Source organism: Nicotiana tabacum, chromosome 7 (assembly GCF_000715075.1).
Source record: "Nicotiana tabacum cultivar K326 chromosome 7, ASM71507v2, whole genome shotgun sequence".
In the NCBI taxonomy this organism is placed as follows: domain Eukaryota; kingdom Viridiplantae; phylum Streptophyta; class Magnoliopsida; order Solanales; family Solanaceae; genus Nicotiana; species Nicotiana tabacum.
In genome coordinates, this window is record NC_134086.1 from 36,545,893 (window position 1) to 36,563,886 (window position 17,994).

General features: G+C 34.3%; 1 protein-coding gene across 1 annotated transcript; it reads right to left on the reverse strand.

Annotated features, from left to right (window-relative positions):
- Window positions 1-6,426: 6,426 nt before the first annotated feature.
- LOC142162051 (F-box protein CPR1-like) lies at window positions 6,427-7,886 on the reverse strand. The gene is made up of 2 exons (XM_075218352.1): window positions 6,972-7,886; window positions 6,427-6,543 (listed from the first exon to the last, which is right to left on the reverse strand). The coding sequence occupies exons 1-2, from the start codon at window positions 7,884-7,886 to the stop codon at window positions 6,427-6,429; spliced, it is 1,032 nt and encodes a 343-aa protein (XP_075074453.1).
- Window positions 7,887-17,994: the final 10,108 nt, after the last annotated feature.

Genomic DNA, 17,994 nt, shown 5'->3' on the forward strand with positions numbered 1-17,994 from the left:
ATTTGTAGGAAGGTTCTAGAGAAATATATATGTTTCCTTAGGAAGACCCTAGAACCCTATAGAATTGTTAGAAAAGTCCTTAGAAGATTCTAGCTATGTAGAATATTCTAGAGAAGGACTTATTTGTAAATACGGAAGTGTGAACAGTGGGTTTTGGATGGTGCTCATTTTGTACCTGTGAGTGATTTTAAACCGATGACTTGGGACAGGAAGAACTTGCAGAACAATTATTATTTACATACTAACCCCTAGGTGATTAGTATAAATAGGGGGCATTCATTTATAATTCAGGAACCAAGCAAGACAATCAAGTTCTCTCTAGTACAAAAGCTTCCTTTGGCAATTCTCTTGTGTTCTAACATTCTCTTAGCGATCTTGAGTGTAGTAAGGTTGACTTGGCATAGCAAGAACGTGAGCAAGTTGTGCAAGATCGTGAGCGAGTTGCCAAGTGCCGCACGTGCGCTTAGTTTAAGACTAAGGACATGACACGTATCTAGGTATATAGGTTCACCTGAACCCATGCTCCTCTTTCTAAACTATGTATAAGTATATTAATATTATATTTCTTCAAAATTATTTGAATATTGCGCGCATCCATGCTCAAGGACTCTTATAGTATAATAATTATTGGGTGCACCTCTACAAGTGAAATTAGTGGTGGAAAACACACACACACACACACACACACACACACACACACACACACACACACACACACACACACACACACACACACACACACACATATATATATATATATATATATATATATATATATATATATATATATATATATATATATATATATATGTGTGTGTGTGTGTGTGTGTGTGTGTGTGTGTGCGCGCGCGCGCAAAGGCGGATCCAGAGATTGAAGTTTATGAGTTCCTGTCGCAATCTCAAATTAATATACCGTAATAACTGGGTTCACAGTTAGATATTTATAGATGTTTAATAATTTTTTTAATAAAAATAAAGGGTCTATGCAAAAGTTACTGGGTTCCAAGGAACCCATACACAATATTCTAGATACGCCTCTGTGTGTGTGGAAATCAGTAAAATTTCAAAAAGTATAATCTTAAACTTATTATTTCAAAAGTGTAGTGGGTTCAGGATAAGCTAATATTAAACCCGTCAAATGTGAACTTTAAATTTACCTTTTTACGATAGTACATCCATTCTCTTGAAATTCTCGATCCGTCTCGGTTTCACAATTCGATCGGGGCACGTTACAGTGACTATGACGCGCCTCTATATTATGTGTTTTCAGGAAAATGGTCTATCACTTTTTGTAGCGAAACTCAGATGAGAAATCGCTTGTCTTTTTGAAAGGAAATTTGCGTTTTCAGCCCCAAAGAATTCGACAATTTTTTATTTTGATCCTTGTGATATTTGGCTAAGTACATATACCATTCAATTAACTAAAATGATCACTTTTGATCTCTCTGCTCATGAATTTTCACAAAATTAATAAATTATTTAATAACCATTATATCATTTAGTTGTTCATGCATCGTGTTATAAGGGTAATATAATTCTTAAATTTTTTAACATAACACATTTTCTAGATAAAAGGACAACAAACCTTCATACTAAGCAAGAGCTGTTATTAATTGGAATATGCATTTTTGCCTTGAGTTTGTTGCTAAGTATTTAACCAAATAGAATCGTCTTGTTCTTATCGAACCTATCACTAAAATACCATTTTCCACTGGCCAATTCTTATCTCTTAATCCCCATAATCAACAAAAGTTCCACTTCCTCTATTCTTGAGTATAAGTTTCACTAACACAAAACAGAAGTATTATATTCTTGATGAATGTATTTCCATCTTCTGTGTGTATTTACAAAAACTAAGAATGTTAATCAAAAGAAATTATGTTAACAGAGTTTCTCTTCATTTCAATGAACTGCTGATACTTTGTGGAGAATTCTCTAATCTCATTGATTCCAAATGATTCCTCTCTATTAACAAAAGAAAGACATTCTACCAGTTTGCCTGGATAGAGGTAAGTTAAAACTTTAACCTGAGGGAATTTCTTTCTAAACTGATTTGTTTGCTAAATGCAACATGCTTGGGAGTAACATATATGCGAGGCGACAAGCGTATATGCATGTATCCGGTTTATCCTAGTTTTAAACATCACCTATTCACCTTATAATAAGCTTTGGTTAGTGAGTGATTGTCCTTGTTCTTTCTTTCTTGATTTCTTTGACTAACAGTTTTAAAACTTGAACAAATCAAACAAACATTATCATAAATATAAGTAGCAGATCAATCTACATTTGATACTATCTACAAACATTCAAGGGAAGCTTGTTAAACATTTGTCACGATTAACCTTCAAGGCAAAATTCTCGCAGAATACGTAAAACCAATAAGCAAGTGGAAATACGATTATCACAAGTATATGTCTTGCTCTCTGGGCATAGAAATAACATTATAGCACATCACATGACCTAAAATCGAGCTTCATCATTTTGCGCGTGCCATCAGTAGAGGGTCGATTATTTGTTCCTAACATCAGTTTTCACCTCCTGAAAGTACATAAGAGTTAACAAAGCACCTCACTGATGCAACATGACAAGTAAAAAAAAATGCGTAGATTTATAAAGCACAGCAAAAGATACTTCCGTTAGCAACTACTTGTCTTGTTTAATCAAGGAAGACAAGCTCCTATTCTTTACCAACTACAGTTAAGACACTTAAGAGGTGCTTCCGTTCTAAATTTAAGATTCAAACAAGAACAAATTTAATTTATCTGAATGTCCAGCTTCAAAGGGGTATACGTAGTTAAGAATAATGATATGTGTGCAACATATTATGCTGCGAAACGTGGGTGTTAAGTTGATTTAGGCCTCATTTGTTGGCACTTAATTAAGGTCTAAATCTTAATGATTCAGATCTCAGACATTAAGTGCGTTTGTTTTTTAAAGTATGAATCTTAATTATTCAAATCTTAATAATTAAGTATGTTTGTTTTTTACTTCACAATCACTTAATGGGTCTGAATAGATCTGTATGATTAAGATTTATAATAGAGACTTAATTTCATTAAGATACTATCATCCATATTATTTATTAACTGCTGCCACTGCCTACCATTATCAACTACCACCACCATCCTCAATCATAGCCGCCAACATTATCGACTACCACCACTCACCATCCCCACCACTCCACCACTATCATTCTCAACCATAACCAACATTCATCTACCTCAACTACCATAACTAACTATCTAATCACCATCAACAATCATAGCTAGTACCACTGATCGCGGCGAACTCAACCTTACACAATGGTAGGAGGAGCGGGCGCTAATACTTTTACCCGAATAGTGGTATCGGGGTCAATTTCCACAGGGAGCTTGGAATGTAGTTGCGTATTTGTTTAGACTAGGAATGTGTGTTTGCTCCTAATTGTACTTCTACCATTTTTTGGGTTTTTGTTTAATCACTACTATTATCAACTACAAGCTTAAGCTAATTTATGCAAAAAGGGTATGTTCTAAGTTGTGATTAATATAGAGAAAGACACTAGGGTCGTGGCATCACCTAGGTGGTTAACTAACAGGTAGAGGTTACTAATAATAGATTGACATATTTGGGATCAATGTTATAACCGTGCACATTTATACTCACTCTCACACCTCTCGGTAGAGAGAGCGATTTTGCCCAATTGACTCTCTCGAGATTAATTGGGTAGGCCAATTAGACCAAGCAACTAGGGTTCAAGTGGGGTGATTACTCTCTCGAGGTTTAACCCGTTAATTGGGACTACAATTTCTCATGGATCCACCCCAATCCCTTGTTGGGTCAATTCTGGGGTCATAGACTCTCTTTCTCAAGAAAGGTCTAAGACCCACTAAGCTAGAATCAATGTTTGCAACCATCAATCCTTAATTAAACCATAAAATTAACCCAAATAACAAACACCCAATATCAATCTATCAGTAAGAAGCAACACCCATTAATTATCCACACTAGGGTTGAGCCACAACCCTAGCTAATGGGTTTAGCTAGACATAATTAAAGCAGAAAATGAAGAAATAGAGGATGAAACAACCATATTAATTAATTGTTAATGCTAAACTACAATAATCTATGATGAAACTAAGGTAAAAATGCCCAAGATAGGTTAAAACATAAGTCTCACGAGTGCAGCAGCTGTCAGTTGTACAAAACTTGACCTAAAAATGGTAAAATGTTCTATTTATAGTGGGCTGAAAAAACTGGACAAAAATGCCCCTGCGAGGTTAGTGCGGACCGCACAAAAATGGCACGCGGCCGCACTGGGTTGCTTGACCTCTGAATCTTGCTCTCTGAAAATGGTGATGCGGACCGCACAAAGTTGGGGTGCAGCCCCATGGAAACTGGTGCGGACCGCACAAAGTTGTTGTGAGGCCGCATGAAAGGTTTTGCAGCTTCTCTGAACTTCACTGATGCGGGCCGCGTGACCATAGAGTGCGGCCGCATGGGGGGAGCGCGGGTCGCATGAAGTTGGACGCGGCCGCGTGGTTTGCTTCTGGAATATAATACTCTCTGAACTTATTGGACGCGACCGCATAGCAAAATTGTGCGGCCGCATGAGTGAGACGCGGGCCGCATGAATTGGGACGCGGCCGCATGGGGCATGGCTTGTAAGTTCACAGTCTCTGAACTTCTATGGTGCGGCCGCATGACATGATGGTGCGGTCCGCACCAAGTTCTGAATGTCTTCACTCTACTGATCTTTGGCACTTGAGCAGGTTTCACTCCAATTTGAGCCGATCTTTGACGATTTGTCACTTTATAGCTCAAACCTGCAATCAAGCGCAATCTGTAAGCTTTTTGGGACTATTTTGTAGCAATTTACACTCAAAGCGCAGGCAAGTATGGGTATAAAACATGTTAAAATCCTACTTATCAACCACCCATCGTTATAAAATACCACCACCCAACACCACCTTCCTCAATCACAACTACCACCACCACTAGCCATTATTAGCTATCACCACCCACCACCACTATCCTCAATAATAATCGCCACCACTACACCACTAGCTACTACCCTGAACCACCACCATCAACCAAAATTATCACCAACCACCGCCTCTAGTCGGCATTCACAAGCACCACAGTTAGCCATCACCATCCGCAACTACCATATTTTAAAAAACTATATATTTTACTTATAGAATATTGTATTAATTAGTATTTCATTTGAATTTTTATATTTTTTAATTTTTAAATAAAGATAAATTTTATACATTCAGATTTTAAAAATCAAACAGTCTTAATCATTTAGTATTCAGATTTTTATACACATTTTATTATTCAGATGTGTATTCAGATTCATATATCTTAATCTTAATATGCATCTTAATATTCAGATGTGTATTTAAATTCAAACGTCTTAATCTTAAAAAAAAACAAATCAGGCCTTAGCGCTGGAAGCTTTACATATAACCATGCCCTCTCTTGATACAACAAATCTAACTTGCGACAACTTCCAAATGCACACCTCTCAGGTTTCATTTTCTTTCTCCATCATATTGCTCCACTAATGTACAATAAGCTAGTTTGGCCTACTCCTCATATCTCTACTGCTTCCTTGGTTTAATGGCTTAGATAGATGCAAAACAACAAATAAAACCACAATATAAGTCAAGACTAGTGTGTCAAACTCTTGACAATGTTTTCCTACAATGATTAGTTATTCCTTGTTTGAATTGCTTGACTACACTGAAAGGTCAAATTCCCGAAATAACAATAGACAGTTGATGACATAACAAATAGAGTTGTACACTTATACTCAGAGGCGGATCGAGACTTGAACTTTATAGGTTCGAGCTCGGAATTCTTCCAAAAATCATTAGATTTACTGGGTTCAAAATTAGTTATTTGTACTTATTTAGTGATTTTGTCAATGCATACACAACGTCCGAGCCAAAGCTACTAGGTTCAAATGAAGTCAGAAACTAGGGTTTTCAACTTTTCATCTCATACTTGGTGATTACCGTGGCACCTAATTATTCTCCCTTCCAATATTTTGAAAGACAAAACAGAATATACAAATATTCTTTAAAAAAAGTCAATATTTAGACACAAATTGCCTCTCCATTTCGAAACAAGACACGGATTTACTATATAGTAGGAACAATACTTGTTTGAAATAACAACGATGAAAAAGCTCAACTTTTATCAATTTAAGAATAGCATGGCCCTCTTAAACAAAGCTCATTCTAGATATCTTTCTCCAATATCACCTTGGTCTTTGATACTCTTACCACGCTCTCGTGATCACTGGTAGCTAAATTCACTTCCTAAAATGCTTTCTCCTACAGGCTCATGTCTACACCTAGGCACTATTGGCGCAATTACCAACCACAATTTCCATGTCTCTGATGCTCCTCATTTTTACTGCCTAGAGGCACATCCCTATTAAAACACAGCTCCAGAAGAGAAACAACATTTAGAACCATCTAGATTGAAGTCAAAGACATCATGGACTACAACCAAATTAACAGTTCTTGCAAGTAATATCGTTTCATGAAAATACTGCAAAAAGGGAAATGATTAACAAGATCACAAGCGGATGGTTAAAAGATGTCCTTTTACACATGCAGTGTCTTGTTCTCCGTCTGAAAGGAAAAGAAATACTCCCACCATTCCAATTTATGTGAACTTGTTTGACCGGGCACGGAGTTTAAGTAAAAAATGAAGACTTTTGGAATTTGTGGTCCTAAACAAGTCCAAATGGGGCTCAGAGTATTTGTGTGGTTATAAAAGTTTCTCATTAAGGGTAAAGTTGTAACTTTAAGCTAAATTGTTACCAAATTTAGAAAGGGTTCATTCTTTTTGGAACGGATCAAAAAGGAAATAGGTTCACATAAACTGAAACAGAGGGAGTAGAATTTAATAGCATTAGTAAAAAATGCACAGAATTGGAACTCTTACATGTCATTAGCTACACAATTGTCATTCACCTGAGTGCTTTTAGCCTTCATTGTTGGTTCATTTTGTAAAAATGGACAAACTAGGCTTTCGACGTAGATTCCATTAGAAAAAGAGAAATAACTTTCAGAAATCTTTGGGTATTGTAACGAGTTAGCCTTTGGATTGTATATCATGAATCTTGATCCAAGCGCAAGCAAAATTTCACCTTTATTTGACTTGCAAAACAATGGAGACCGCACACGCTTAGGAAAATCCTCATCAAATTTGATGGTATAAATTTTTGCCCAAGACTCTTTGACCCCATATTCCTTCATAACCCACACATCGGCCCAAGCACTTTGATAAGTACGAAATATGGAAAGATCACTTCCCAACACTCCAAGCTTAAAATAGAACTCACCTTCTCCATGGCAAGGCTGCTCCAACATTCCCCATTTCTCGTCAGCCAAATCAATAAAAATGATGTCCCCGTCATTACTACCAGGATGAGCACCAGACGTAATCCAATGAAGCTTCCCATTCACCAACTTACCCAAACAAGAGTGTATCTTCCCACATTGGAAACCATCAATTTCCTTACAAGAATCACTCTTTAAACTATATATTTCGACATTAACATCACATGAATTGCCACCATTAACAGCATAGAACATACGCACTACCTTATAATCATCATGAACCTCATCATATCCAAAACCCCAGAGGTAGAAGACACCCTTTGGTGCAGCTATAAAAGCAGTACAATTTTTTAACTTCCTCATAGATGGATTCCATAGAAGCAAATTATTTGGCCCAGTTCTAAGACAGATCAACCCATTTACAGAACCCACAATACTGAAGTAGCCTTTCGTTGGAAAATCCAAGTTGGTCGCCTCCACAGACTCATCCTCATAAAGTAAAGACCTAACAGAATAGACCTTAAGACCTTTATCTAAACCCAACATAAGCCTGTGGTGGGTGTATTCAGTGTTATTAACACATATACTGAGATGGGTATTGACAAATTCAGGGCTAGAGATTAAGGAAAGCCAAGACTTGGAAACAGACCTGAATTTCAAGAGTGATTTCACAGTAAGCCTTAAAGTATTTCAGTAATGAGTTCTGGTGGCAGAATGATGACTCTGTTAAACCTTGAATTTTGTATTGAAAATGATGAAAGTTGAGAATGGTTCGTGGGTTTGCTATGTTCTTCATTTCCTTTGGATTCCATTTGGATTGCACAAAATTGAGAGTTCAGAGAAGTCTATCTTACTATTTATACAGTTGAGAGTTCCTTATAAAATCTAAAATGAACCTATACTCCTATTTCTTTGGGAAAGTTTGCGTGGTATACCCATTTATAATACCCACTTTCTTGATTTACCGAAAAAATTGAAATTATACCAGGTGTCCAAAAAAAACTTAAAACTCCATATGACTATGCGAGTGTGTTTGGTTTGTTCCAATTTTCCCATATTTGGTTAACTTAAATATTTTAAAAAATATTTTCCTTATGAATTTATTTTTCTCTAAAAATGCTTTCCGGAAAACATTTTCCAACACTCCTGCTTAACCTTCCTCACCCGCACCAACCCACCCCACCCCCTCTCTCCAACTTTTTTTTTTTAAATTTCAGTTTTTCCGTTACCACCCACCCTACTATCTCTCCACTCCACCCCCACCCCCCGCCCTCACAAAAAAATTATTTTTACCTTAATTTTTTTTTTTTTTGCAATTTCAAATTTCTGTCTCCCCGCCCCTGCCCCTCCCCCCAACCCCGAAAAAATATTTTTTTAATATATTTTTTCAGTTTTAGTTTTTTTATTTATCGGTTTAAAGGTTCAAAATTTTACAAGTTTCAAAGTTATGAGTTAAGAGGTTTATGTGTTTGGAAGTTTACGGGTTTAGAAATTATAAAGGTTACGGGTTCGAAATTCCGCGGTTTCGAAAGTTTAGCGGTTCGAAAGTTTATGAAAAAATGTGGGTTCGGAAGGTTGTTGGTTTAAAAGTTTATGGCTTCATGTTTATTATATCTAAATTATTTATGAATACTCTTGATAAGTCATTTTCCTTAATTTACGTACCAAACACCAAAAAATGAATAAGATTACTACTTGTTTTCCAAAAAATTATTTTCTTGGAAAATATTTTCCGTTATACCAAACACACCCTATATCTATAACTTACCAACCCATTTGCAAGGCTGGAAACACGAAGCCTGAAAAATAGGAGTATTCTCAAGATCACGCATATTAAAAAAGAAAACTTATTAATTACAATCCCTATAAATCTCTTTTTCAATAGGCGAGTTCTTCATTTTTTCAGTAATTGAGATTCCTAAGTTTCGGATGAGATTTCTAACAAAAAGTTACCAAAATATATTTGTATTCCAATATATCTATACGTATTCTGATAGAAGTGACCACATATCTACCGATATTCCAATCAGAAATTAATTATATTTCAAATTATAGACTAATATAGTATTCCAATCCAATTGAATACATTAAAATTGAATATTGTAGTTTCCAATATAAAAAATGTATTACAGTATGTCTACCAATATTCCAGTCGAACTAACATTATATCTACATCCAATCAGAAATTAATTGTATACGAACATACTAGTATTCCATTAAAACTAACTAGTATTAGAACTCGCGCGATGCACGGATAATTTAGCAGAATATTAATCATATAATATTATGATATAATATATCATATTATTGCTCCGAAGAAGAAGGTTTGGATCTTTCAATCTTATATCCTGACGTATGTGACCAGTGACCTATGTTAGGTCCATAAGATACCACAGCTTTTGGTGTTCTATGATTCACCTCCTAATAATGAATAAGTAGTTCGATCCTTTTTATTTTGATCTTTTTAGTAAATTAAGAAATATTAGTTGTTATTTTGTTATTTATTGTAATGTACAGAAATATAACAAATATATACAAAATCAAATGATACACATCATATAGTAATCAAATAAATTTATCAATAATATTTTTGAGTATTATTTATTTACTTAATTTTATCAAATAAATTTAAAGCGTGGATAGAATCACAGTATATCTATTATATATCGAGAAATCTACTAATAATTGTAATACTTATTATTTTCAAAAATAAAGTAAATTGAACTTCTTCCTGTTTATTTAATGTGAAATTTTATTTTTGTTTAATTAAAATTACTACATAATAAGTTAAATTATATCTATATGCTATAGTTTGAGCATTCTTATCATAATTTTAAAAACTTCCTAATCTCAAATTCAAATAGTCTTTCCCTTTCATTTCTAATAGTAATTTTTTAATAATTTTCTTTATTTTTGCTATTTTTTATCTAATATATAGTCTTATTACGTTTTTGTGGCTCATTAACTTGTAACTTTATTTAGTATCATTATCAACTACTATTCGGTTTATGTAACGACCCAACCGTTCATTTTGAGAATTTACGTCTCGTCGGCGGCATAAGGTCTCGAGCAGCTCCGTATTATGTGTTATGACTTGCGTGTGTGGTCGAGTTCGATTTTCGGGTGATTCAGGATCAATTCGGAAGAATGATTCTAGTTTTGGAAGCTTAAGCTGTAAGAGTTGACCGGAGTTTTTAAATTTGGGAAAATGACTCCGAAATGGTATTTTGAAAATTTTAATAGCTTCGTATGGTGATTTTGGACTTAGGCGCGCGTCCGAATTCGGATTTGGAAGTCCGTATGATAATTTGAAGCATTTTTGGTTTAAATTGGAAAGTTAAAGTTTTTGAAGGTTAAGAGGTTTAACCGGGAGTTGACTTTGTTGATATGGGGCTCGGATTGCGATTCCGAGAGTTGGATTAGCTCCATTATGTCAATTGAGTCTTGCATGCAAAATTTGACGTCATTCTGGGTCGATTTGATATGTTCGACACGAGTTGTAGAAGTTGAAAGTTCATAAGTTCATTATGTTCGATTTGAGGTTCATAGTTTTGATGTTATTTGATGTGATTTGAGGCTATGAGTAGATCGGCGTTATATTTTGGGACTTATTGGTATGTTCGGAAGGGATCCCGAGGGGCTCGGGTGAGTTTCGAATAGTTTTAGGTTGTATTGCGCTCGTTTTTTATGTTTCGACTTCGTTTCTTCAAGCATAAATGGTACCATATTAATCTAATGAGCTCCAATTTCTATTTTAATTAAAGCATTAGATCTGTATCGTAATTATGGAGCCATAGAAAAAGAATCATCGAATTTGGACATCGTATGAGGGAGTTATGTTCATTTTAGTATTGGAGAAGAGAGCTGGTGCTGGTGCTTCACAGATGCAAAGTTGAGTCCGCATCTGCAACCCCGCAGGTGGAAAAAATGGTCCGCAAAAGTGGAAATGACAGTTGAAAATGCGCAGATGCGGATATTTTTTGTCGCAAAAGCGAAAATCTCTGAATATAAAAAATCAGACAGCATTATTTTGGTATTTTGATCATATCTTGAGTTTTAGAGCTCCGATTGAGGTAATTTTCATGGAGTTCTTCTCGTCTTTTCATAAGGGTCAGTATCTAACTATAATTTTTTTAATTTTAATATGATTACAGAAGTTTATTTTTGAATTAATCCATATTTTGATTGGAGAATTAGGGGGGTTTTATCAAAAACTTTTCTAAAGATAATTATTGGGTTTTGAACATCGATTCAGAGTAGGAATTGGATGAAATTAGTATGGTTAGACTTACAATTTAATGGGTGTTTGGATTTTATGAATTTTGTCGGGTTCCGAGGTGCGGGTCTGGGGTCGAATTTTGGGTTGATTTTTAGTTTTTGAAAAAGATTGAAGCTTTATTATCCGGAACAATTTCTTATGAGTTTTATTTATGCTTTGAAGTTATTTTGGCTAGATTTGAACCGTCCGGAGGTTGTTTCACTTGAGAGGGCCATCTTAGAGTATCGATCTAGCTTCTTTGAGGTAAGTATCTTGCCTCACTTTGTGAGGGGAAACTACCCTTTAGGATTTGAGTCTTTAATGCTAATTGTGTCATGTGAAGTCCATGTACGTGAGGTGATGAGTACATGTTCGGGCTTATTTGTGGAAGGTTGACCTTTTAGGGCTCTTAGGTTCTTATGTTCATTAGATATGAAGTTGTTTTGCTATGTTAAGTTTTTCCATTTACCAGTTTCACCTCTGCGTGTCTTTATTGGAATTTATTTACTTCATATTCCACCCTTATCGCCTATTTGACTCTTGTGTGCTTTAATTGAAACTGTTGCCTCTTCGATTGCCATGCTATCCTTTTTCCTAATTGCTTATCCTAATTGAAATTATTGTTATTTCTTTTGTAGTTGTTTATCCTTATTTGAGGTTATGATTATCCTTTCCGTTGCCTATCCTTAATTGAATTTGTTGTATCTCTTCGTAATTTATCAATCCTAAATGAAGTTTAGTTATCCTTTATCGTAGTTGCCTTATCCTTGTTTTGGATCATTTGTTACATATAATTTCTCCCTTGTGGAGCCGTTCTTATTGAGACTAGTATTCCCTATTGTGTTTATAAAGTGTGAGCTCGTTCAACCGCTTCCTTATGATCCAAAGCTCTTGAGTTGATTTACTTGTCGTATTCTCGTGCTATTGTTATTGTTGTTGTTGTTGTTGTAATCAGTTTGTTGAGTCGATGGTTATTATGATGTTGTGATCTTGGCACATGATATTGTTGGGTGGTTTTGTCGGGTGTTTGCACGAGGTTTTCTGCAGTGCTATTGTTACTATTGATATTTTCACATGCGTCGTGACAAGGCGGGCTATATATGTGGGTTTGCGCATGTGGCGAGACAAGGCGGGCATTTATTTTATTACTTCACACGTGGCGATAAAAGGTGGGCTATGTCGGCAATAATTTATGATGACTTGTGATGGCCTGGGGGCATTGTTATTGTCATTATTTGCGTAGTGGTATACCTACCTTGTGTGAGTTATACCATGTATATTTCGTGGTGATTATTTTTTATGTATCATTCATTGTCTTTACTCTTAATTGTCAACTTGAATTGTGGTAGAACACTTGCAGAAGCATACACATAAATAAATTACCCATATCGGTTAAGAAGATGAATCCTGATGTTGTTGACCATTTACATGTACTCCCGTGTACTTGCCTTCTATGTGAGAATTATCCTGTTGGCACGTGAGTTGTTCATGGAGTCATTGTTATTGTTGGCATGTGAGTGGTCCATGCGGATATTAGATATTGTCACTTTCTTGGCAAGTGAGTCGGCTGTGCGGTTATAAATTTGTAATGTAGCCACAAGAGGCCAAGTGATTAGGGTTCAAGAATTGGGAGCCATGATTTGTGATTACGAGGTTTGATACCTCGTGGAAATTCCTGAATAGATCTGGTGTAAAAGCGGTTGTTCTTGTTGAGTTGTTACTTGTTTCCTTTATTTGTTCTCATCGGATTTAGACTGTGTCCACCCTACTCTACAACATTACTATCTGTTTGCTTCTTGTTGTTTCTAGTGTTTCATTGCGAGTATTGTTTTGTCTTCCTTACTATGCTTAGATTTATATTAACATTGTTTCCCCGTTAGTTCACATTCATACTTGTTCAGATTGCTTAGTCCAGTAGGTGTCTTGAATGTCCCTCGTCACTACTCCACCGAGGTTAGTCTTGATACTTACTAGGTACCACTATGGTATACTCATGCTACACTTTCTGCATATTTTTGTGCAGATCCAGGTATTTCGGAGTTGGTTGATCAATAGGTAGCTGTTCGGGTTTTGCTGTGGAGACTCAAGGTAAATCTGTCGTCGCATTTGCAGGCCTCAGAGACACCTTATGATATTGTACCTGTATTGTTTATTTCTATTCCGAAACAGTTGTATTTAGGGATTTTTCTAGAAAACTCAGTAGAGCTTATGACTTGTACTACCGGTTTTTGGATCGTAAGTCTTGTATAGAGATTTCTACTTCGTATTTGTCAGTCGTTATTTAATATTGTTATTATTTCAGTAAATGTTAAATTTACCTAGTCCCTAAGACTAGGTGCAATCACGACATCCTACGGAGGGAGATTTGAGTCGTGACATAAAATTGCCAAGTGGCTTCATTATAGCTTGCCACTTGGCTTAACCACAATGCATACTACCCAACTTTTAATATAATATAGATAGTATGCATACAATTATTTTGGTAAAAAAAAATTAACAGCATTCATGCTAATATCTATCTATATATAATAGGAGAGGTAAAGACATCATAGTAAGCCAAGTGACAATATAATAAAAACCACTTCAGAATTTTAGGACTAAGAAGTTAGGTTGGGTAATAATTAGTTTATTTTTGGAATTTAAATTTTAATAAAATTAAATTATGCATTATTTATCATTAATAATGAGTTACTCCTTTTGAATTTGAATTTAATAAGAAAAGTCTAAATGTTAAAATTTGAATTTAAAAAATCACTTGGCAATTTTAGAACAAAGATAGTTAGGTTAGGTAATAATTAATTTCTTTTTTAATTTAAATTTTTTAAAAAATAAAATTGTGCATTATTGATTATTAATAATTAGTTACTCTTTTTGACTTTGATTTAAATATAGAAGAAAATTTTAATTTTGAATTTGAAATAATTACAAGCAACATAGTAAAAACACATAAAAATTAAAACTTTATATTAAAAATAAAATAGAAGAAAAGTCTAATTGCTTATTTCATATAGTCTATCTATATATAATAGGAGAGGTAAAGGTACCATAATAAGCCAAGTAACAACATAATAAAAAGCTACTTCGTAATTTTAGCACAAAGTTAGTTAGGTTAGGTAATAATTGATTTCTTTTTTTGAATTTAAATTTTAAAAATAAATAAATTATGCATTATTTATTTTATTAATTAGTTACTCTTTTTGAATTTGAAATTAAATATAGATGAAAAGTCTAATTTGAATTTGAAATTAGTATAAGCTACGTAGTAAAAAATATACAAATCAAAATTTTATATCAAAAATAAATAGAAGAAAAGTCTAATTGTTTATTTCATATAATGTAGAAAAAAATTCTAAAAACATTGATACATTTTATACAAAATAATAAAAGAACATATATTTTGGGCAAGTAAAAAATGTAAAAATCAAAACTTTATATTGAAAAAATAAAATAGAAGAAAAGTCTAATTGCTTATTCCATATAACGTAGAAAAAAATAATTAAAATATTGATACATTTTATACAAAATAATAATAAAAAATATATATTTGGATGAAGTGTGTGTGTGTATATAAAATAGAAGAAAAGTCTAATTGCTTATTCCATATAACGTAGAAAAAAATAATTAAAATATTGATACATTTTATACAAAATAATAATAAAAAATATATATTTTGGATGAAGTGTGTGTGTGTATATATATGTATATATATAATAAGAGAGGCAAAGACATCATAATTGTAACGACCCGGCCGGTCATATTGAGAGTTTCAGCCCCGATCCCCTATTAACTGCTTCCCTCGTATCTATATAGCTATTGTGACTTACCGGGAGGTTTCGTTTTGGTTTCCAAAGTATTTTGGGACACTTAGTCCCTAAACGGAGGCTTAAGTCTTAGACGACTTCGGAATGGAGTTCCATCGATTCCGTTAGCTCCGTTTGGTGATTTTGGACTTAGGAGCGTGTTCGAATTATGTTTTGGAGGCCCGTAGTTTATTTAGGCTTGAAATGACGAAAGTCAAATTTTTTGGAGTTTTGGACCGGTCGTGAATTTTTTTGATATCGGGGTCGGAATCTGAATTTCGAAGTTGGAGTAGGTCCGTAATGTTGATTATGACTTGTGTGCAAAAATTAGGGTCAATCGGACATGGTTTAATAGGTTTCATCATCAATTGTGGAAATTTAAAGTTTCAAATTCTTTAAGTTTGAATTGGAGGGTGATTCGTGAATCTCGACTAAGTTCGTATGGTATTTTAGGATTGGTTGGTATATTTGGTGGAGGTCCCGGAGGCCTCGGGTGAGTTTCGGGTCCTTAAAAGATCATTTTTGGACTTTGAGAGTTGATAGATTTTCTGGTGTTTTGTTGTAGGCAATTCCTTCATCGCGCTCGTTGTTGATACCCAATATTTCCCTCATATATTTTAAAATATGCATAAATACTTTCAAAATATTGTACATGTATTTACAAACATGCACATGTGTTTTTATAATTTTTCTATAATTTTTAAAGGCTCTAAATCAATTTATTTCTGTATTTTTAATTATATAAATATTCTATAATTATCCCTCATATTATTACAATGCTTTAGTCATCGAAATTCATCATTTCTGCTCATATAAGTGTTTAAATATTTTAATTGCATTTTTTACAATTACATTCGTATTTTTAAGACTATAATTGCTTATTTTGCAAAAATAGCCCCTACATATGCATAACTACATTATCTATACAGAAAATAATTTTTTATATTTTTATAATGTTAAGTAATTATTTTAAATCACCTTCATGCATAAAAATATTTTTGTATCATTTAATTAGCTATTTGTAAAATTATTTTATTTAGTAAATTGGGTATTTAACAAATAGCCCCTAATTATACCCAAAATCGTACCTTCCCCAGCCCAGTTTAATTTAACCAAAGCCCAAACCACCCTAGCCCAAAAACCTAACGACCTCTACCGGACCCAAACCCCTTCTAATTTCGGCTGTTGATCTCTGAGATCAACGACCCCCATTCCTCCTTTCCTTTTTTAACTCAAATGACCCCCTAACCCTAGCCATTATCCAAAGATAGCTGCCCTTGAATCCCTCTTCTTCTCCGGTTCTCTTTGAAACTAACCCTAACCCTAGCGTCGTCACCTAAATCTACCCCAAACCCTTCGATTATTACCTGTTCCATGGGGTTCCCTGATGATTTGAGGCCCCTACCGGCCTCTTACCTCTTATCTGGTTGATCGATTTTGTGGTTTCATGAAGGGATCTCGAAGAGATCTAACCCAGATTTTGTTCGAAACCGTTTAAGAATCTACCTATGGCCATCTCCGTGAGTACTATTATCTTGTGTTTATGGCTCGAATCTCTGGTTCCAAACCAAATTTTCTTTTATCTCTGTCACTTTCTCAAAACCCTCATCTCTTACAATTTGAATCTGTTCAGATCCTTGTAGATCTGAAATATTTTCGAGTTTATATGGTAGTTTTCTTTAAATTTTTTTGTTCTCTTTATCATCAACTGATTTTAATGTTCCTCCAGATTAGGGTTTTGATTCTTTATTATTTGCTGTAGATCTGAGTTTCGAGTTCCTATAGCATTTTTCTCTAAAGGTTTTCTGATTTCCTTACTGTTAATCGATCTTTATGTTTCTCTAAAACTAGGGTTCCACTTTTCTTGTTTCTGCAAAATTTTTCTAAAGTTTCTAAGTGTTTGAATTTGATTATCTTTACTAGTTTTACCGACTCTTTCATGCCTATGTTCTAGTCCTTTGTTTGTTCATTTGTCTCACTGTCCGCTTCAATTTTTCCCGTTATTGTTTATCTTTGTCAATTAAAATAGATTGACTGATTTTACTTAGGGTTCGAATTATATTTTTCCTGTTAAAATTAGTACTTCTTCGTGATTTTACTTGTTTTCATCATTTATGACTTTTAATTGGCACTACTTGCCTTATTTAGACTAATTAGTCTAATCTATGGTCTTTAGACTTATTGCTTACCTTATTTAACTTCAATCATGCATGCTGACTGATTTCGTATGAGATTCTCCCTAATTTAAATGTTATTTCCCAGATTCTATCTTATTATTTGATTAGGTTTAGCCCTAACTGACTGGTTATTGATTTGCATACTTTATTTATGTGCCGTTAATCTTCCTTACCTTATTTGTTTACTATGCTCAATGCTATATAAGCTTCACCCCTTTTCTTTAAAACACACACATGGACATAGTTCAAAATACACATACACATACAAAACTTTGCTCTCAAAACCTTTCTGCTACTTGTGTTCATTGCATTGCCTAGCCGGCTGAAAGCCAAGGCTAGACCACTGAGTTTTGTATCTCTCTCATCTTCTGTTTACCATCTGTAACTGGTATGCCTCCACTACTACTATTCAATTAAAC

Coding starts and splice junctions, on each gene's coding strand:
- LOC142162051 (XM_075218352.1), bottom strand. CDS start 7,886: ATGTTGGGTTTAGATAAAGGTCTTAAGGTCTATTCTGTTAGGTCTTTA. Junction 6,544..6,971: donor TGAAGGCTAAAAGCACTCAG/GTGAATGACAAT, acceptor CCCTTTTTGCAG/TATTTTCATGAAACGATATT.